This window comes from Leptopilina boulardi, unplaced genomic scaffold (assembly GCF_019393585.1).
Source record: "Leptopilina boulardi isolate dan_hultmark-lab unplaced genomic scaffold, ZJU_Lbou_2.1 LbouV2_81, whole genome shotgun sequence".
Classification (NCBI taxonomy): domain Eukaryota; kingdom Metazoa; phylum Arthropoda; class Insecta; order Hymenoptera; family Figitidae; genus Leptopilina; species Leptopilina boulardi.
The window spans coordinates 71,601-94,149 of NW_026138029.1; the positions used below are offsets into that span (position 1 = coordinate 71,601).

At 28.9% G+C, this 22,549-nt stretch overlaps 1 protein-coding gene across 1 annotated transcript; it reads right to left on the minus strand.

Moving 5' to 3' along the window:
* Positions 1–14,067: 14,067 nt before the first annotated feature.
* Positions 14,068–20,566, minus strand: LOC127290813 (uncharacterized). The gene is made up of 13 exons (XM_051319627.1): positions 20,500–20,566; positions 20,188–20,310; positions 19,507–19,539; positions 17,171–17,254; positions 16,941–17,024; positions 16,491–16,538; positions 16,327–16,425; positions 16,208–16,255; positions 16,044–16,142; positions 15,925–15,972; positions 15,761–15,859; positions 14,439–14,516; positions 14,068–14,327 (listed from the first exon to the last, which is right to left on the minus strand). The coding sequence occupies exons 1-13, from the start codon at positions 20,537–20,539 to the stop codon at positions 14,068–14,070; spliced, it is 1,143 nt and encodes a 380-aa protein (XP_051175584.1). The 5' UTR covers positions 20,540–20,566.
* Positions 20,567–22,549: the final 1,983 nt, after the last annotated feature.

Below are 22,549 nucleotides of genomic sequence, written 5' to 3' on the forward strand. Positions count from 1 at the left end.
CAATCGCATCAAGCAACCGACTGAAGCCCTGAATCCTAACAAACATTTCAATGTTCTGAAAATAAATTACTTTTAGCATAAATATGAACAACTTAAAGGAAAATTTTTGAATACAATATACTTACGTAGCGTAAGTGAAAGAGGCACCCGATAAACTTCCGGATAGAAGGAAACTGCTTCTTAAATGCCTTCTTTAATGCAATTTCGAAATCGCTTGTAAACTTTTGGATATTTAAATTGGGAGCCAGTTCGCGAATTTTTTTGGCAACAGAGTCGTATGCCACGAATGACTTTTTGCTCATTAAAACAAAAAATAATGGTGTTATCTGAAAAACAATTTGTTACAAGTTTTTGTAAAGAAAAAAATTGATACAAGCAATATGTTTTGAGCAATCACCTTTTGGAAGGAGAAGACGGAAAAAATCAGAATTTGGTAACTTCCCTTCAACCAGGGAATAGTTTTAAATGTGCCGTCCACTGTGGCTGCTGTCACGCCTATTTCCAATACCTTCCTTAAAAAATCTTCACTGTGGAAGATGATGTGACAGTAATCGTCATCATCGACCACGCTGGTCACCGTTATTTGATGCTTTTCCCTGTTTTGTACTTCGTACTTTAGTCGCTCTATCCAAACATCAGAGCTTAGGACTTCCGGAACGTCTACAATATATTTTGGAACTGGGGGACAACCTCTTCTTGAAAGACGCTGGATTGTCCTCCGCACATATTGGAATGGGTCTGGACTTTTCAGATCTGTATTTCTAGAAGGATATTCAACATTTTAAGCTTACATATTCCTAACTTAAAGTTGCTGTTAAATTATGTAAAATCAGTAGTGCATCCGATGAGCTGGCACCCAGTTAATTTTTGAAAAATTTGTGTTCGCAATAAAACAAGAGACAACCAAACTTCAGACATAACATATGCTCTGGCAAAATGTCAAAAATCCAATAACATTCAGTAAAGAACAAATGCAGAACCCGTGACGCACATAATGCTGAAAGAAAAAGTGGAAATTTACTGAAAAAAAATTCTATTTTTTCCCTTCACTAAAAATAAGTGGTGCATTATTTTCTTTTACACTTCTAGGAGTGTGAAAATGTAGAAAATCCATGGTAGAACCCATAACGCGCACAGTAGTAATAGGTGAATTAAATGTTTCTGGAAAAATAGAATAAAATTGAATCTTTATGGAAAAAATTTATATTGTTTTCATCATTAAAAATATGTGGTACAAAATTTTTTCTACACTTCTGGGAGTGTAAAAAAGTGGAAAACCCATGACAGAACCCGTAACGCGCACAGTGGTAATAAATAAAATGAATGTTTCTGATAAAAAGTAGAAAAAAAATTTTCTACTTTTTTCCTTGACTAAAAATAAGAACTGCACTGCTTTTTTCCACACTTTTGGGAGTGTAAAAAAGTACAAAATCCAAACCCGAGACGCGCAAAGTGGTGATGGGTTAATTGAATTTTTATGCAAAAAATAGACAACAAATTTCTATATTTTCTCTTCACTAAAAATATGTTGTGTACAATTTCTTCTACACTTCTGGGATTGTGAAAAAGTGGGAAATTCATGGGAGAACCCGTAACGCACACAGTGGTAATAAATGAAATGAATGTTTCTGATAAAAAATAGGAAAAGAATTTTCTACTTTTTTCCTTGACTAAAAATAAGAACTGCATTGCTTTTTTTCACACTTTTGAGAGTGTGAAAAAGTACAAAATCCATACCAGAACCCGAGACGCGCAAAGTGGTAATGGGTTAATTGAATTTTTACAAAAAAAATGGAAAAAAGTCTATTTTTTTCCTTCACTACAAATATCAATTTTTTTCTACACTTGTGGGATTAAGGAAAAGAGAAAAATTCATGTCAAAACCCGTGACGTGCACAGTGGTAATAAATAAGATGAGTTTTTGTGAAAAAAATAGAAAAAAATTTTTTATTTCTTTCCTTCACTAAAAATAAGCAGTGCACTATTTTCTTACACTTTTATCATAGTAAAAGAGTACAAAATCCACACTAGAGCCTGTAAGGCGCAAAGTGGAGATGGATAAATTGAATTTTCATGAAAAAAAATAGAAAAAAATGTCTATTTTTTTTCTCTCCTAATAATATGTGGTTTAGAATTTTTTTCTGCACTTATGGGAATGTGGAAAAGGGGAAAATTCATGACAGAACCCGTGACGCGAACAGTGGTAATAGAAAAATTGAATTTTTATGGGAAAAGTAGAAAAAATTTATTTTTTTTCTCTTCACTAAAAATATATGGTGCAAAATTTTTTTCTACATTTCTGGGAGTGTCAAAAAGTAGAAAATTAATGACTGAACTCGTGACGCGCAAAGTGGTGAAGGATAAATTGAATTTTCATGAAAAAAATGAAATAAAATTTCTATTTTTTTTCTTCACTAAAAATTTATGGCGTACAATTTTTTTCTACACTCATGGGAGTATAGAAAGGAGGAAAATTCATGACAGAACTTGTCACGCGCACAGTGGTAATAAATAAAATGAGTTTTTCTGATAAAACTAGAAAAAAATTTTCTATTTCTTTCCTGGACTAAAAATAAGCAGTGAACTATTTTTTCCTACACTTTTGGGTTAGTAAAACAGTACAAAACCCTCACCTGAACCCGTGACGCGCAAAGTGGTGATGGATGAAATGAATTTTTATGAAAAAAATAAGAAAAAATTTCAATTGTTTTCCTTGACTAGAAATAAGCGGTGCATTAGTTTATAGTATAGTGATATATTTACTTATATAATTATCATATTATTATTTTTATATAGATAATTATTTTCGCATTTCCTTATATTTTCGATTCGTATCCATTTCTTCATTAACGAATGTTATTAAATCGTTTATATTCAGTTGCAACCTTTTGAATGCCTAAAGTTTGGTTTTCTTTTGCTTCATCGCCAACATAAGTTTTTCAAAAATTAAGCGGTTGCTGATAAGTGGGTACCAGCTATACCTAAATATACATTAGACCAGTTCTTGGAAAGTGTTTCAAAATAAACTATTAATTACAATACTTTCTTAACATTAACTAATTTTAAGATTATTTTCAAAATACGGTGAAATACTTGATATTTCTAAATTGTTATTTACACTATAAATTATCTTTCTTAGCACTTTTCAAGAACTTGCCAAGTGGATTTTTGATTTCATTTCATCCTCTGATAGTACTTACTCTTCTCTCACATTTAGGAAGATTCTGTACGGATTGTCTGGATTGTCAACACATTTCTCTGCTATAGCGGATCTTTGTTTCGCAGAATCCAAATTAAATTCACAGTCTGTGAAATGAGGTGTTATCATAGAAACCAATTTTTTGTCACCTTCATAAACTTTTCCTCTTCCAGGACATTTTGTTCTTTTTTGGTGGGCGCATCTCAAGATTCTGGAATGTTGAAAATATAATTGAGTTAATTATTACTTGCGCAATTATTTCCATTTGCTTATGAATTTCGGTGACATACGTATACTTTTTTTTGCCATTTTTGAGACTTTCTTCATGGTTTGAAGACTTGTGCCAACGATATTCCGACTCGTAGTGCCTTTCGTATGTCTTGTAGACATTTAGCTTGGTGGCAGGTATTATTCGTCCACTTGATTTATTATTTGCTGCAAGAACATTACACCAACATTTAAAGACCTATTTAAAATGCTAAAAGACTAGATAGTATATTTCCTAATTTGTAGATTAAGGGCATTTGAACCATTATGACGTCACGAATCATATGCTGAACTTTTCAGGTATCTGGTTAATAGACCCACACAGCACAATATATTGCTGTAAGCTTACCCCAAGCTTACATGTAAGTTTTATAAACTAACACTGTAAGCTTCAGGTAAGGTCGAGGTAAGATAAAAATGTCCGCCATACGGCAAGCTTACTCAGTAAGGTCATGGTAAACTTACATGGTAAAGTCATGGTAAGCCTACTTGGTAGAGGCACTGCAAGCTTCCACGATTTGGTCACTGTAAGGTTACATTAAGGTCACAGTAAGCTTACACGGTAAGCGTATATTATTGTTAAATATAACAAAGTATTTATTTATTAATTTACAGTAAACAATAAATTGTTTTGCATAATTATATCTATTTTGTCATTTATGTAAAAGACCCCTGTAGAGTTTGCTAAAAAAATTTACTACGCATTCGTGCGAGTACCATAGAATGTTACTGCACATAAATATTTTATAAAAATTATTTATTGATATATTTGAAAACTTACCGGGTAAGCTTACTGTGACGTTAAAGTGACTTTGCCATGTAAGGTTACCATGATCTTACTTTGTAAGCGGACATTTTCATCTTACCTCGACCTAACCTGGAGCTTACAGTGTAAGCCTACAAATGTTACATGTAAGCTTGAGGTAAACTCACAGCAATATATTGTGCTGTGCAGGGAGTTTTTAATATTTCTTTATGGCAATTATTGGAAAATGTTAATAATAATATGGACTAAGTCTGTTATATGCGGGTTTATTGAACTTTTGCGTTAAAAATGTTTATTTAGCAAATTTTTAACAACCTGTAATGAATGTGAATAGCACAAAATTTGTTTGTTAAATGTTTTTAACACAAAATTTCACCCACACCGCACATAACAGATTTAGTCTATGTTATTATAAATATTTTTCAAACAATTTTCATTGAAAAATATTCAAAACTCTATTTACCGGACATCCTGAAAGTTTAGCATATGATTCGTGACGTCATAATGGTTCAAATGCCCGTAATGGAATTACAAACTGATCAATGGGTGTAATTTTGATCGCTGTGTGAATAGTACTTGTGTATTTCAGAATATCCTTATGGAGAAAAATATCTTTGATTTTCTAAACTTTATATTAGTTTAATGAGAAGTTTAATAGAATGAAATTTGAAGCTAAACATCGCAAAGAACTACATGATTAAAAACAAAACGAAAATCTCAAAAACCTTTTAATTACAATTTTCAGCAAAGTAGATGGATTGTTTGAAAATCTTTTATGATATCAAATTAGACTTTTTGAATTTTCAAAAATTGACATTTACTTTGAAATTGACGTTTTACATAACTATTAAATAACATATTTTCAACCTACTGCCCAAGCAGCACATTATATTACTTTAATATTGCATTAATATTGGAATTTCCGTCTGATGGTGATATTGCCGGGAATGTTACCGGCATAATTCAGAAACACCACTGTGACATTACGCGGCAATGTTGCTGTGTCACTGCTGCAAAATTACACAGTAACCTAGAGTAAATAAGCATTGCAGTAAAATTATTAAAGAATAAGAGTAGTTTTCGTGTTTTCCTCATTGTATTTAAACTTTATCAAATTTATTTGAAATCGTACAATAGAACAGAAATATTGTTAACATACTAATGCAACATTGGAGTAACATCACCGCGTAATATAGCTGTAATGTTACTGGGATATTACGGCAATATCACTATCGGGCGGACACTTTAATTAAACTGTAATTACACATAAGAAATTTTAAAAGTATTAAAGTATGAATTACGTATGTAATCACGCGGGTGAAGACTTTAAAAGACTTTTCGAAAATATGAAAGTGTGGATTACATATGTGGAGACTCTAAGAAGTTTTAAAAGTGTCAAAGCATGAATACACTTATGAAGCATATTTTTGAAAAGTAATAGGTACAAAGTTTTCACAAGTGCAATTCATATTTCCATATTCCTTTGAAAATTCTGAGTTTTTAGTAATTATACATGTAACCCACACTTTCATATTTTTGAAAAGCTTTCTAAAGTCTTTACACGTGTAATTACAAACGTGATTCATACATTGTTATTTCCAAGAAGTCTCCACATGTGTAATTACACGTGTTATTCGTACTTTGATGTTTTTAATAAGTTTTATGAAGTCTCTACACGTGTAATTACACACGTAGTCCACAATTTGATATTTTCGATAAAAGTCTTACAAAGTCTTTAAACGTATACACAAATTTGGTATTAACTCAAATTTGATTAAAAACATCAATTATGCTGTTAAGTCTTTCCACCACATTATTAATATTTTGATATTTTCAAGGAGTCTTATGAAGTCTTTACACGCCCAGATATCACGCAAGCTTGCAGCAACCTTGTGGAAAGCCCACTGCGATTTTCAAATGTCCCACCTGACCCCAGCTTGCATGGTAAGCTTACCGAAAGATTGCAGTGTAAGGTTACTACTAGATTGCACAATAGTCAATTACCCTTGCCAATCAGCACAGAAGGTTGCAGCAAGCTTATGGCAAGCTTGGCGCAATACAACAAAAACATTTTTGGGGAGAGGAAATTTATTTTTGTTCATACATTGAGCACCAGTTCCTGGAAGGTCAAAAAATGTACTGCGCAGCCTTAAGTGCTTGTGATTGCAATTGCGCATAGTGCTTATTTTCAATGAAAATTTCTGTGCTGATTGGGCAAGGTTATTGGCAACCTTGTACCAACCTTGCCACAAGCTTGCTGAGCAATCTTGCGGTAATCTTATTGAGCAATCTTGTGATAATATTATTGTACAATCTTCCAGTAAGCTCACGCTGCAATCTCTAGGTAAGCTCACCATGCAAGTTTGGGCGAGGTGCCCTATTGAAAATTCCTGTGAAGGAACACACACAGGATCCTATTTTAAGTTCCTTCATAAGATCTTTCGCAAGTTCCTGAACAGTTTCCTATGTGGGATCCTTTTCACTCATGATCATGTAAAGAATTTGTGTACGATCAATCACGGTTTGTTCTGTGTTGAAATTGATTATAAGATAGGATCTTATGATGTTTCCTAGGTCAGATCTTGTAGAGGTTCCTACATAAACAACCTTGGGAAAAATCCTTTGCAAGATTATAACCATGATCCTGTGAGTGTTCCTTATAGTAATCTTACAATGTGCAGTGTTGTTTCAGAATGTTCTTTTGTAGGGAACTTAACGGTTTCCTGCATAGAATCTTTAATATGATCATTCACAAGTTCATACGTACCTTAACGCAGGTAAGTAGTATGAGTTCCTACATGATAACCTTCGAACGTTCCTTCACAAGTATATACATACCTTGATACTGGTTAGTTGTATATGTTCCTGCGTGGTAACCTTCGAACGTTCTTTCACAAGTTCATACAAACCTTGATGATGGTTAGTTGTATGTGTTCCTGCTTGGTAACCTTCAAATGTTCCTGTATGTTGAAAATGATATCATAGGATCTTGAGAAGTTTCTTATGTAAGATCTTGTATGGGCTCTTACATTAACGATTATATAATTCTTGAAGGATGCTTCACAAGATCTTGTGTAATGTTCCTTCGGAAGATTACATATGTGTAGGATTATTTATAAATGATCTTACTCAGGATCTCTAATATATTCCTTCATAAGAATTAATTTTTTTCGCCATTGACATGAAAAAGTGTCTTTTTTGTGCCTGTTTTGGGCAGATAAAGTAGCACTTTTTAAGGCAGTTTGGGCCAACTGCCTAAAAAAGACTTTTTTAGGCAGTAAACTGCCCTATAAAGTCTTTTTTAGGCTGTTGTTAATTTTTGGAGAAGGTATCATTTTCACACAAATTATTTTGTCAATATGTTAAATTGTACAAAAGTGATTATTTTTATTCTATAACAGGAAAAAAGAAAAATTGTTTTTTCTAACAAATGTCAAATTGGTAACTGTTATTTTTTACAATCATCAAATTAAAAAATGTTAAATTTTACAAATTTGACTAAAACACAATGCACATAAAACAGAATATAATGAAATAATAATTTATTTTTAACACAACTAGACTCCCTAAAAACAAAAACGCCAAATTTCTAATTTTTCAAAAACGAATTCTCAAATTATTTTCAAAAATCATATAATTTAGTTATTTTTTGCAAGTCTTGTCTTCATATTTTTCAATTTTTTTCTACACTCGTTTCGATACGAGGATTTCTTTTTAAAAAAGGGTGCCTATGAAAATAAAAATATTTTTCAATTTTTTATTTACACTCGATCCGATACGAGGATTTCGATGTACAAAAAATATTGCTCATGAAATTTAATTTTTATTTAATTTTAATTTGAATTTTTAATCCTGACACTTGTTCCGATACGAGGATTTCTTTTTAAAAAGAGTGCATATTCATTTAAAATATATTTCAATTTTATATTTACACTCGTTTCGATACGAGGATTTCAATATGTAAAAAGAATGCCCATTAAATTAAAAATATTTGGCAATTATAAATATTTACACTCGTTTCGATACGAGGATTTCATTTTTAAAAAAGAGTGCCTATGAAATTAAAGACATTTTTCAATTTTTTATTTACACTCGATCCGATACGAGGATTTCGATGTATAAAAAATATTGCTCATGAAATTTAATTTTGTTTTAATTTTAATTTGAATTTCAATCCTGACACTTATTCCGATACGAGGATTTTTTTCAAAAAGAGTGCATATTAATTTAAAATATTTTTCTATTTTATATTTACACTCGTTTCGATACGAGGATTTCAATGTGTAAAAAGAATGCCCATTAAATAAAAAATATTTGTCAATTATAAATATTTACACTCGTTCCGATACCAGGATTTCATTTTTAAAAAAGAGTGCCTATGAAAATAAAAATGTTTTTCAATACTAAATATTTACCCTCGTTCCGATACGAGAATTTCTTTTCTAAAAGAGTGCATATTAATTTCGATACGAGGATTTCAATATGTAAAAAGAATGTCCAATAAATTAAAAATATTTGTAATTATAAATATTTATACTCGTTCCGATACGAGGATTTCTTTTCAAAAAGAGTGCATATTAATTTAAAATATTTTTCAATTTTATATTTACACTCGTTTCGATACGAGGATTTCAATGTGTAAAAAGAATGCCCATTAAATAAAAAATATTTGTCAATTATAAATATTTACACTCGTTCCGATACGAGGATTTCATTTTTAAAAAAGAGTGCCTATGAAAATAAAAATGTTTTTCAATACTAAATATTTACCCTCGTTCCGATGCGGGAATTTCTTTTCTAAAAGAGTGCATATTAATTTAAAATATTTTTCTATTTTATATTTACACTCGTTTCGATACGAGGATTTCATTTTTAAAAAAGAGTGCCTATGAAAATAATAATGGTTTTTAATACTAAATATTTACACTCGTTCCGATACGAGGATTTCATTTTCAAAAAAGAGTGCCTATGAAAAAAATAAAGTTTTTTAATACTAAATATTTACACTCGTTCCGATACGAGGATTTCATTTTTAAAAAAGAGTGCCTATGAAATTAAAGACATTTTTCAATTTTTTATTTACACTCGATCCGATACGAGGATTTCGATGTATAAAAAATATTGCTCATGAAATTTAATTTTGTTTTAATTTTAATTAGAATTTTTAATCCTGACACTTATTCCGATACGAGGATTTTTTTCAAAAAGAGTGCATATTAATTTAAAATATTTTTCAATTTTATATTTACACTCGTTTCGATACGAGGATTTCAATGTGTAAAAAGAATGCCCATTAAATAAAAAATATTTGTCAATTATAAATATTTACACTCGTTCCGATACGAGGATTTCATTTTTAAAAAAGAGTGCCTATGAAAATAAAAATGTTTTTCAATACTAAATATTTACCCTCGTTCCGATACGAGAATTTCTTTTCTAAAAGAGTGCATATTAATTTAAAATATTTTTCTATTTTATATTTACACTCGTTTCGATACGAGGATTTCAATATGTAAAAAGAATGCCCAATAAATTAAAAATTTTTGTAATTATAAATATTTATACTCGTTCCGATACGAGGATTTCTTTTCAAAAAGAGTGCATATTAATTTAAAATATTTTTGAATTTTATATTTACACTCGTTTCGATACGAGGATTTCAATGTGTAAAAAGAATGCCCATTAAATAAAAAATATTTGTCAATTATAAACATTTACACTCGTTCCGATACGATTATTTCATTTTTAAAAAAGAGTGCCTATAAAAATAAAAATGTTTTTCAATACTAAATATTTACCCTCGTTCCGATGCGAGAATTTCTTTTCTAAAAGAGTGCATATTAATTTAAAATATTTTTCTATTTTATATTTACACTCGTTTCGATACGAGGATTTCAATATGTAAAAAGAATGCCCAATAAATTAAAAATATTTGTAATTATAAATATTTACACTCGTTCCGATACGAGGATTTCATTTTTAAAAAAGAGTGCCTACGAAAATAAAAATGTTTTTCAATACTAAATAATTACCTTTCTTCCGATACGAGGATTTCTTTTCTAAAAGAGTGCATATGAATTTAAAAAATTTTTCAATTTTATATTTACACTCGTTTCGATACGAGGATTTCAATATGTAAAAAGAATGCCCAATAAATAAAAAATATTTGTCATTATAAATATTTACACTCGTTCCGATACGAGGATTTCATTTTTAAAAAAGAGTGCCTATGAAAATAAAAATGTTTTTCAATACTAAATATTTACCCTCGTTCCGATACGAGAATTTCTTTTCTAAAAGAGTGCATATTAATTTAAAATATTTTTCTATTTTATATTTACACTCGTTTCGATACGAGGATTTCAATATGTAAAAAGAATGCCCAATAAATTAAAAATATTTGTAATTATAAATATTTATACTCGTTCCGATACGAGGATTTCTTTTCAAAAAGAGTGCATATTAATTTAAAATATTTTTCAATTTTATATTTACACTCGTTTCGATACGAGGATTTCAATGTGTAAAAAGAATGCCCATTAAATAAAAAATATTTGTCAATTATAAATGTTTACACTCGTTCCGATACGAGGATTTCATTTTTAAAAAAGAGTGCCTATGAAAAAAAAAATGTTTTTCAATACTAAATAATTACCTTTCTTCCGATACGAGGATTTCTTTTCAAAAAGAGTTCATATGAATTTAAAAAATTTTTCAATTTTATATTTACACTCGTTTCGATACGAGGATTTCAATATTTTAAAAAGAATGCCCAATAAATTAAAAATATTTGTAATTATAAATATTTACACTCGTTCCGATACGAGGATTTCATTTTTAAAAAAGAGTGCCTATGAAAATAAAAATGTTTTTCAATACTAAATATTTACCCTCGTTCCGATACGAGAATTTCTTTTCTAAAAGAGTGCATATTAATTTAAAATATTTTTCTATTTTATATTTACACTCGTTCCGATACGAGGATTTCAATATGTAAAAAGAATGCCCATTAAATTAAAAATATTTGTCAATTATAAATATTTACACTCGTTCCGATACGAAGATTTCATTTTTAAAAAGGAGTGCCTATGAAAATAAAAATGTTTTTCAATACTAAATATTTACCCTCGTTCCGATACGAGAATTTCTTTTCTAAAAGAGTGCATATTAATTTAAAATATTTTTCTATTTTATATTTACACTCGTTTCGATACGAGGATTTCAATATGTAAAAAGAATGCCCAATAAATTAAAAATATTTGTAATTATAAATATTTACACTCGTTCCGATACGAGGATTTCATTTTTAAAAAAGAGTGCCTATGAAATTAAAAATGTTTTTTAATACTAAATATTTACTCTCGTTCCGATACGACGATTTCAATGTGTAAAAAGAATGCCCATTAAATTTCAAATATTTTTCAATTTTATATTTACACTCGTTTCGATACGAGGATTTCATTTTTAAAAAAGAGTGCCTATGAAAATAAAAATGTTTTTCAATACTAAATATTTACCCTCGTTCCGATACGAGAATTTCTTTTCTAAAAGAGTGCATATTAATTTAAAATATTTTTCTATTTTATATTTACACTCGTTCCGATACGAGGATTTCAATATGTAAAAAGAATGCCCATTAAATTAAAAATATTTGTCAATTATAAATATTTACACTCGTTCCGATACGAAGATTTCATTTTTAAAAAGGAGTGCCTATGAAAATAAAAATGTTTTTCAATACTAAATAACTACCTTTCTTCCGATACGAGGATTTCTTTTCAAAAAGAGTGCATATGAATTTAAAAAATTTTTCAATTTTATATTTACACTCGTTTCGATACGAGGATTTCAATATGTAAAAAGAATGCCCAATAAATTAAAAATATTTGTCATTATAAATATTTACACTCGTTCCGATACGAGGATTTCATTTTTAAAAAAGAGTGCCTATGAAATTAAAAATGTTTTTTAATACTAAATATTTACTCTCGTTCCGATACGAAGATTTCAATGTGTAAAAAGAATGCCCATTAAATTTCAAATATTTTTCAATTTTATATTTACACTCGTTTCGATACGAGGATTTCATTTTTAAAAAAAAGTGCCTATGAAAATAAAAATGTTTTTTAATAGTAACTATTTACCCTGGTTCCTATACGAGGATTTCATTTTTAAAAAAGAGTGCATATGAATTAAAAAATTTTTCAATTTTATATTTACACTCGTTTCGATACGAGGATTTCATTTTTAAAAAAGAGTGCCTATGAAAATAATAATGTTTTTTAATACTAAATATTTACACTCGTTCCGATACGAGGATTTCATTTTTAAAAAAGAGTGCCTATGAAAATAAAAATGTTTTTTAAAACTAAATATTTACCCTCGTTCTGATACGAGAATTTCTTTTCTAAAAGAGTGCATATTAATTTAAAATATTTTTTAATTTTTTATTTACACTCGTTTCGATACGAGGATTTCAATATGTAAAAAGAATGCCCAATAAATTAAAAATATTTGTAATTATAAATATTTACACTCGTTCCGATACGAGGGTTTCGTTTTTAAAAAAGAGTGCCTACGAAAATAAAAATGTTTTTCAATACTAAATATTTACTCTCGTTCCGATACGACGATTTCAATGTGTAAAAAGAATGCCCATTAAATTTCAAATATTTTTCAATTTTATATTTACACTCGTTTCGATACGAGGATTTCAATATGTAAAAAGAATGCCCAATAAATTAAAAATATTTGTCATTATAAATATTTACACTCGTTCCGATACGAGGATTTCAATATGTAAAAAGTATGCCTATTAAATTAAAAATATTGTCAATTATAAATATTTACACACTTTCCGATACTAGGATTTCATTTTTAAAAAAGGGTGCCTATGAAAATAAAAATGTTTTTTAATACTAAATATTTACACTCGTTCCGATACGAGGATTTCTTTTCAAAAAGAGTGCATATGAATTTAAAATATTTTTCAATTTTATATTTACACTCGTTTCGATACGAGGATTTCAATGTGTAAACAGAATGCCCATTAAATTAAAAATATTTGTCAATTATAAATATTTACACTCGTTCCGATACGAGGATTTCATTTTTAAAAAAGAGTGCCTATGAAAATAATAATGTTTTTTAATACTAAATATTTACACTCGTTCCGATACGAGGATTTCTTTTTAAAAAGAGTGCATATGAATTTAAAATATTTTTCAATTTTATATTTACACTCGTTTCGATACGAGGATTTCAATGTGTAAAAAGAATTCCCATTAAATTAAAAATATTTGGCAATTATAAATATTTACACTCGTTCCGATACGAGGATTTTATTTTTAAAAAAGAGTGCTTATGAAATTAAAAATATTTAATAAATTTTAAACACACTCATTCAGATACGAGTATTTCAGATGTAAAAAATTGTGTCTAATAAATTAAAGAAATTGTTATATTTATTTATTAATAACACTCGTTTCGGTGCGAGGATTTTATGGTTAAAAGTAGTGGTTAATGTATTGAAAATAGTTTCATATTTTTTTAATAATAGCACTGGTTGGGTTAGTGGTATTTCAGTGGTGGAAAGTATTGTTTAATAATAATTGCACGCGTTTTGGTAGGATGGCTTTAAATGTGGACTGTAGTGTTTAATTAATTCATGGAATTAGAAAGGTTTTTTATAATAACGTTAAATTTTTAATAAAGAATTTTTTAAAATGATAATTTATTATTATTCTATGTTAAGAATGTAATTTTGTTAAATGACAATTTAAAATATCAAAATATTAATTATGTTAATAATAACAATTTTTTTTTATTATGCTTTTCATTTTCTTGCTCGACGATAATGAGTGTGCAGATTTCCTTGGGAATGGTGAGGATAGGGTTGCCATCTGAGTTGTTGAGGATATGGTTGCCATCTGGGATGTTGAGTGTATGGTTGCCATCGGGGATGGTTAGGGCTTGGTTGCCATCGGGGTTGGTTAGGGTTTAGTTGCCATTGAGGAATCTGAACTTTATAAAAGTTTTTTAACTTATAGGATGTTGACCTCCATGTTGGTTTCCTGTTATGTTTGTGGTTTTTATCTGAAAAATAAATTATTTGTAGGGATTTATAGACTAAAACGGTTTTAGCTGTAAATCTAGAAGAAAATATACACTTGAATGTGTAAGCGCTTAGTTATTAAAAAATCTTACATTTCGAGTTCATTACATCAGTAGACTTTTGCTGATTGGACTTCTGGTAGTTTTCTTCATCTGCCTCTTTTTGTTTATCTGAAATTTTTATTCGTAGAAAGAACCCTGCACCATTTACATGGGAATTTGGGGTCCGGTGAAATTTTCTGCAACTTTGTAATTTTGTAGTTTTTGACTTCCTGAACAAAAAATGTAAATGGCAAAATTCCAAAAAATAGACAGATTTTTTAAAAGTTGAGGTTTAAGTTTAAAAAATAGTGTTAAAAGCGAAAAAAATTCAAAAATGAGTAAAACCAAAAGAACTAAATAAACTTTCTTAAAACTCGTTAATCTGGGGTTCTCGGGATCGCTGATTATGAATTCGATGTTAATTTTTGAAAATCCAAAATGGCGGATCCAAAATGGCCGACCATTTTTTTTAAATTTATCGAATTAACTTGAATCTCGTTACTCGGGGATTTTCGGGGTCGCTGATTACGAATTCGATGACAGTTTTTCAAAATCCAAAATACCGGATGCAGACTGGCGGAAGAATTATTAAAAATTATTTTTATTTATTTAAAACTTGTTACTAGACGACTTTTTAAGCCTCGGTGATAAAAAATTCGGTTTGTACAATAGTTTGTAGCTAAGTATATAATATTTTTTTTATCTTTCATCATGTTTTTCTTTATCCTTCTTGATTCAATATAAAATGTTTCTATAACGTCTCGTGCCGTTTCGTAAGCTGAGTCCAGAATGAGAACGTAAGCAGTACGTTATAATGTTAACGCCATACTGCATCTGGTATTTTGGATTTTCAAAAACTGTTATCGAATTCGTAATCAGCGACCCCCAAAACCCCCGAATAACGAGATTCATGTGAATTCAATGTATTTAAAAAAAATTGGTCGGCCATTTTCAATCCGCCTTTTTGGATTTTCAAAAATTAACATCGAATTCGTAATCAGCGACCCCGAGAACCCCAGAGTAACGAGTTTTAAAAAAGTTTATTAAGTTCTTTTGGTTTTACTCATTTTTGATTTTTTTCGCTTTTAACACTATTTTTTAAACTTAAACCTCAATTTTTAAAAAATCTGTCCATTTTTTGGAATTTTGCCATTTACATTTTTTGTTCAGGAGGTCAAAAACTACAAAATTACAAAGTTGCAGAAAATTTCACCGGACCCCAAATTCCCATGTAAATGGTGCGGGGTTCTTTCAGTTATTGAAGATATAGGGGAGATCGCGGATTGTCAAAGTTGATTAATCCTAAATTTAGAAATGAAAATAAGTGTATACACTTGCAAAAATAAATGATCGATTTTAAAAAAAATTATTACTTTCCGAGTTTTCTGCAGCTATAAGCTCCTGTTGACTTGTCAATTGCTGATTAATCTCGCTTCCATTGGAGTTTTCTTCATTTTCATCTGTTTCCTTCTCTGAAATTTACAATGAGAATTTAAAAATTGAAATTTAGAATAAAAAATGTATATTTATAATGTACCTGTATCTTCGCCGATTACCATTCTCAGATTGTCAAAGTTGATTAATCCTAAATTTAGAAATGAAAATAAGTGTATACACTTGCAAAAATAAATGATCGATTTTAAAAAAAATTATTACTTTCCGAGTTTTCTGCAGCTATAAGCACCTGTTGACTTGTCAATTGCTGATTAATCTCGCTTCCATTGGAGTTTTCTTCATTTTCATCTGTTTCCTTCTCTGAAATTTACAATGAGAATTTAAAAATTGAAATTTAGAATAAAAAATGTATATTTATAATGTACCTGTATCTTCGCCGATTACCATTCCCAGATTGTCAAAGTTGATTAATCCTAAATTTAGAAATAAAAATAAGTGTATACACTTGCAAAAATAAATGATCGATTTTAAAAAAAATTATTACTTTCCGAGTTTTCTGCAGCTATAAGCACCTGTTGACTTGTCAATTGCTGATTAATCTCGCTTCCATTGGAGTTTTCTTCATTTTCATCTGTTTCCTTCTCTGAAATTTACAATGAGAATTTAAAAATTGAAATTTAGAATAAAAAATGTATATTTATAATGTACCTGTATTTTCATCAATTATCATTTCCAGATTATCAAAGTTGATAATTCCTAAAGTTAGAATTGGAAATAAGTGAACGGTTTACGGTGAATCTCCGGAACCAGGTAATGTAGACAATGTCAAGTCAGTCAATTCCGACAATGTTCCCCCACAGCACCGGATATTTAAGGATATCCCTGAGACATCCTGGGGATATCCATTGCCTTGCGGCGGTTTGGATATCCCTGGGATATGCCAGGGATGTCCCAGGATATCCTCAGGATGTCCGAGGGATATCCAAACCGCCGCAAGGCAATGGATATCCCCAGGATGTTCTAGGGATATCCTTAAATATCCGGTGCTGTGAGGGTTGATATTAACCGGCCATTGTTTACAACTACAGATTCTGGAGATTCACTATTAAATATGCATTATAATATAATAATAGTAATAATTGATTTTTTATTACTCACTGCGAATCTCATTATTAAATGTAATTTGGTTGACGTTTATCGCATCTTCTGATAGAAAGCCGTTCTCTGGATCAGTTGTTATAGCTGAAATATTATGAAAAGATAAATTTCTAAAGAATTTTTATGCTCGATGTAAGTAAATGTATATGTCATTGTTAATTTAAAAGGGGTTTATCAGCCGAAAATAAGTTTTTTAGAAAACTACATTCAATAGATCTGTTATTACTCACTATCAATGTAACTGTCTACAGAAATTTGGCTCAGGTGTAACGCATCTATTGGTAGAAAAACGTCGGTTGGATCAGATATTATATCTGAAATATTACGAAATTAAAAATAAATTTTTATACACGACATACGTAAATGTAATGTGATTGGTCTTGGTCAGTAAAAAAGGACTTATCATCCAAAAATAATATTTCTAAAAAATAGCAGTATATACGGCTTGAAACTCATTTTTTATACTTTCAAGGTCGTTGATTACGATTCCGAAAACCCTTCAGTAACGAATTTTAAGTTACTCATTTTCACGTGCAGCAAAAAGGATTATTCAAAATGAGTAGCGTACGCAAATAATTTTGAGTTGTATGCTATTCATTTTGAGTTCAGTTTTTTTCTGTGAAGGTACTATAAACAGGATCCTTTACAAAATTCCAGGTGTCTTTTGAAAAATGGAATAAGCTGCCGTCAAGATTAAATACATAGGATTGTAAGATTTTGTATGGGATCGTTTATAGAATTCTACATAGGATTTATGTATAATATATAGAATTCTATATAGAATCCTACATATGATCCTATATGGGAGAGATTGTTATTAATAATTATTACTTATTATTGTTTATAATAATAAAGTAAATTGTTTGAGTTAGTACTCTTATATTTTAATTAATTAATTAACAGTAATTAACAAAAATTATTTTTAACCTTCGCCAGACAGGATACTTTTTATATACACGGTTGACAAGATCCCACCCAGGGTGGGCCAAATGTTTTCTTCTTTGTATATTGCAATAAAAACTTAGAATCATTCAGTTTTTTTCCAAAATTGTTATATGTCACCAAATAATATATTTTATTAATGTTTTGTTGATTTTTTATATGTTTAAACAATTTATTATTAATAATTTATAACTTTTTCAAATATACATACGACAGTAGAAGAATTTTATAAATTTGTTACCTTTTCTTCGTAGTTATTAATTCAAAGGTTATAAATAAAATAAAATATATAATTCAATTTGCAACAACTATTATTATAAATTGTTTAAACAAATAATTGTTGCTATTTATTAACATTCTTCATAATATTCCTAGAAAATTGCAATTTTTTTCTAATTTTGCATCTTAACAAGCTCAACATAATAAACATGAAGATTTTATATGAATTTAGTATTCAAACGATTGTTTAAACAATTGTTGAATTTACAATTTTACATCAAATCTATCTTTTATTATATTCGGCTTAATGAGTTGCAAAATTTGAAAAAAACTACATCATTCTAGGTCCGCAGAAAAAAGTAAGTAATTAACAATATTTATTTGTTTAAACAATTGTTGAATTAATAATTTTACTTCAAATCTATCTTTTATTTATTCGGCTTGATAAATTGCAAAATTAGAAAAAAACTGCATCTTTCTAGGTGCAGAACAAAGAAAGTTAGTAAATAATAACAATAATTGTTTAAACAATTGTTGAATTAATAATTTTACATCAAATCTATCTTTTATTATATTCCGCTTGATAAATTGCAAAATTAGAAAAAAACTGCATCCTTCTAGGTGCAGAACAAAGAAAGTTAATAAATAATAACAATAAATTGTTTAAACAAATGAAAAATGCAATATAATATTTTTTATATCTATTATTTGACATCATAAAACACTCACAGTGAAAAGTCTGCATGATTTGAAGTCTTTTTGTAAAATAGAATTAAAAAAATATCTGAATCATCCCGGTTATCTCCGTACATACATTGATAAAAGTTATAAATAATCAAGAAGAAATTTTTTTTTTAAATTTGTTTTTACATTTTTTGAAAGTTCTTAAGATTTTGTTCAGTGACTTAAAATCGCGATTCAATTAAGGCAAAACTTTAGAAGATATGGCAATTTCAATTTGTCTGGCCCACCCTGGGTGGGCATCTTGTCAAGCGAAGGTTAAGAATTATCCTACATAAGATCATAATGTATAGAATCCTATAATGAATTGTCAAAATAAATAACCCATATAAGTTTTCATGTTGGATCCCGCAAAGATCTTGCATAATATTCATCATATTGGTGACCTTTAAGCCAGCTTATTTTATTTCTCCTATAGAAGGTGCCCATAAGTTTTATTATAGAATCATGTATAGGATACTTTATATAGTACTTTTTACGACACTTATGAGGAATCCTTAATGATTTTTGAGTGCGATACTGATCAAAAAATACGTTCGGAAAATATTAAATTCATGCTTCTGCATTTTCAAAATTTAATCGTACAAAAATGAAAATCAATCAATGATAGGTCATATTTTACTGTCCAGATCATTATGTCATATTTGTAAGAGTTAAATTTTACCAGAGGGGATAGTAATTTCCGCTACAATGACACCTGAAATAAAAAGTAAAAATTAACGTTAATATTTTTATATACCTACAAGTAAAATTAATTACAATTAAAATTAATTAATTAATTAATCTATTGATCTGAATTTGTTGGGTTCAAATTCTAATGTATTTTTAATCAATTTTATTTTTACAATTTATTTTTAATTTTATATCACAAATAATAATTTTTTATTAGCTGATTTTTTTGGTTTAAAATTATAATTAATAATGTTATATTAATTTGATAAGGGTTGTGAGAGCTGCCAAAACGTTATTTAATAATTAAAAATAAATTGTTAAAAGTAATTGTGGAAAAAATGGGTTATAATTTTAATTTATATGAATATGTTTTGTTTTAGTTTATTGAAATATATATACTTCCACTCTATATTTTAAAATATGTACTTAAAATATAACAAGTATTACGTTAATTATTGATGCATTTATTGTATTTTATGAAAATATTGACTTCATCTTACTTTGTTACAAAAAAATAAATGTAAGTAAAAAAAAATTTTAAATGTAGGTGTAAGAAGTGATAAGGAATTTAATTACTTAATTTTTTTTTAAATCGTGTAAGACCTGTAAAGTGATTTTGATTTAAAAGATTCATTCTTCCCTACTGTGTTAAAGATATGTAGGAATGTAATACCTTCCGCCTCTTCTGCGTCTTCCATTTCTTTTGTTTGCGTCTCTGGTGTTGCTTCGACGTTACTCTCTTCAATTTCAGCGGGAGAATCTACATTTATTCTTCTAAGTCTTGCCAACGGTGGAACTAGAAATTTTGAGCAATGTTATTTAATTTCAAAGTGAAAAAACTATAATTGAGTGCACGGAAAGCATAACCGACGCTGCGTTCGGACTCAGGGGGAACGCAGCGTCGGTTATGCTTTCCGTTGACTCAATTATGTTACTTATTTTCAGTTATTGGAATAGTTTTTAAGATAAATTGAAAAAAACTTACGTTTTGTGGGTTTGAAAATTTTGTTTACTTTATCATGCATTATTTTAAATGCTGCTTTGGCTGTCAACCTAAATTATTAACTACGTTATTGAAACTAACTTTCATATAGAAATTGATTATATTTGTAAACATATTCCTACCTAGGGACATTTTGCAATTTATGAATCGTATCTTCCATAATTTTGCAAAATTCAGATTTGGTCTTAGTTTTTTGTCGCTCTGTTAGTAAATCATCAAGATTTTCTGTAATCATTATGAACATAATATCAAGTTCTACAATGAAAAAGTTTGTTTTAATTGTTGTAAAATTCGAATAACTGAGAATCAATGCCAATATTGGCACTATATTGGAACGAGGTACATGTACGTTAGTGCTGGATCAATTACTTTTGCATTTTTTTGGCAGACATTACTGCGCTAATATTGGGCCAAGATAGCAATCCTGTCATTTCAAACATTCTTTGATTTTGCTTTAAATTCATTTACAATAATAATTCAAAATGAACTAAAATGTATTTAAACCCAAGCAAAAATTTATGTCAAATGCCAATATTGACAGTATCATTTCAATAATGACATGGATTAAATTTTATACTGTGCCAATACTGCAAGTCAATACTGTGCCGGTATTGTAAATACTGTAATGGCAAACCAATATTATAAAAACTCTTTTTTAAAAAAAATACATAATTTATTAAGTTTTTAAACTATTTTGCTTACACTGAAAAAAATATATTTGAAACAAATAAACTGTACTTTAAGCAATAATTACGGCAATTCGAACAATTACCATTTAATGGAAGTAGGGGAGAGTGGGGCGAAACCGGGTACCTCTTTGGAATTATCGGTTTACAAAGAATCTATCAAATAAATTAGTTCAAATCTCGTTGAAAATTCTTCCTTGAACATTAAAGAATGAGAAAATAATGTCGATTGCATGAAAAAAATTTTTGATCAATTTAAACCAGGTTTTTTAAAAAAATGCAAAGTACCCGACTGATGCCATTACTAACAACTAGTAACGGCGACCGTTATTATTCCAAATATATCCAAGTATTGGTTCTATATTGGCGACCAGTACTCTGCCAGTACAGGCGCAGCACTTATACGGTTATAAATTTTTGATTGGGAAGTGGAATTTATTTTGAAATAAAATGAAATCAAAGGGAATTAAATTTACATTAAATATATATATATAAGATTTTGATAAATATTCTAATTATTTATAAATACCAACTAATTGTCCAGGTGATTTGCTCTTTTTGACTAAATCAAATTGTTTTTCCGAAATTTGAAAGACATTGTTATAAGTTGGTAAAGTTTTATCAACGATGCTAATTTTTGATCCCATTTTTGAAATTATTTGCATCACCTCGTGAGCAAAATTTTTACATTCCTCATTTTTTGCAGCAAGGAGTGCAAACTCTGAATGAGCATCCAAAATAAATTGAACAGGCACTAAGGAAATAACATACGCGGCACATAAAATTTCTGTCGTATCTTTTGATAAATTATTTCTGAGCCAAATCTCTTTCATGACCTAAATAAAATATTGTTTCTGTTAAATTAGAATTATTTTATAATGTTTACAAATAATCAAATTGTAGACTCATTAAAACGGCATATACCCAACCAAAAATTTCAGAATTATACCAGAGTTCACTACTGGTGGAGAACTGGTTCAGTATTGGCTGCCGATGCTAAGCAGTCTGTACTGAACCAGTACTGATATTTTAATTGTAGCAGTACTGTTGCAGTACAAACCTCCCAGTACTGGCAAACTAGTACTGAGCCGATATTGAGCCAGTACTGGCTCAAATAGATTTTCTTTTTGATTAATACTAGTTTACATAAAGTTGTAGAGTGAACCTGATAAATCTTTTTGTTTAAATATTTTGTTTATAAAAATTTGTTCACCTTGATTTTATTTTTCAAAATTAAAAAGTATATTTCATTTTGTTTTTCTGTGGGTAAAATTATTTAAACAAAAAGTTTCCTGAGACCAATTCCAAAACATTTTGTAAGATTGTCTTATTGTTTTCAGATATGC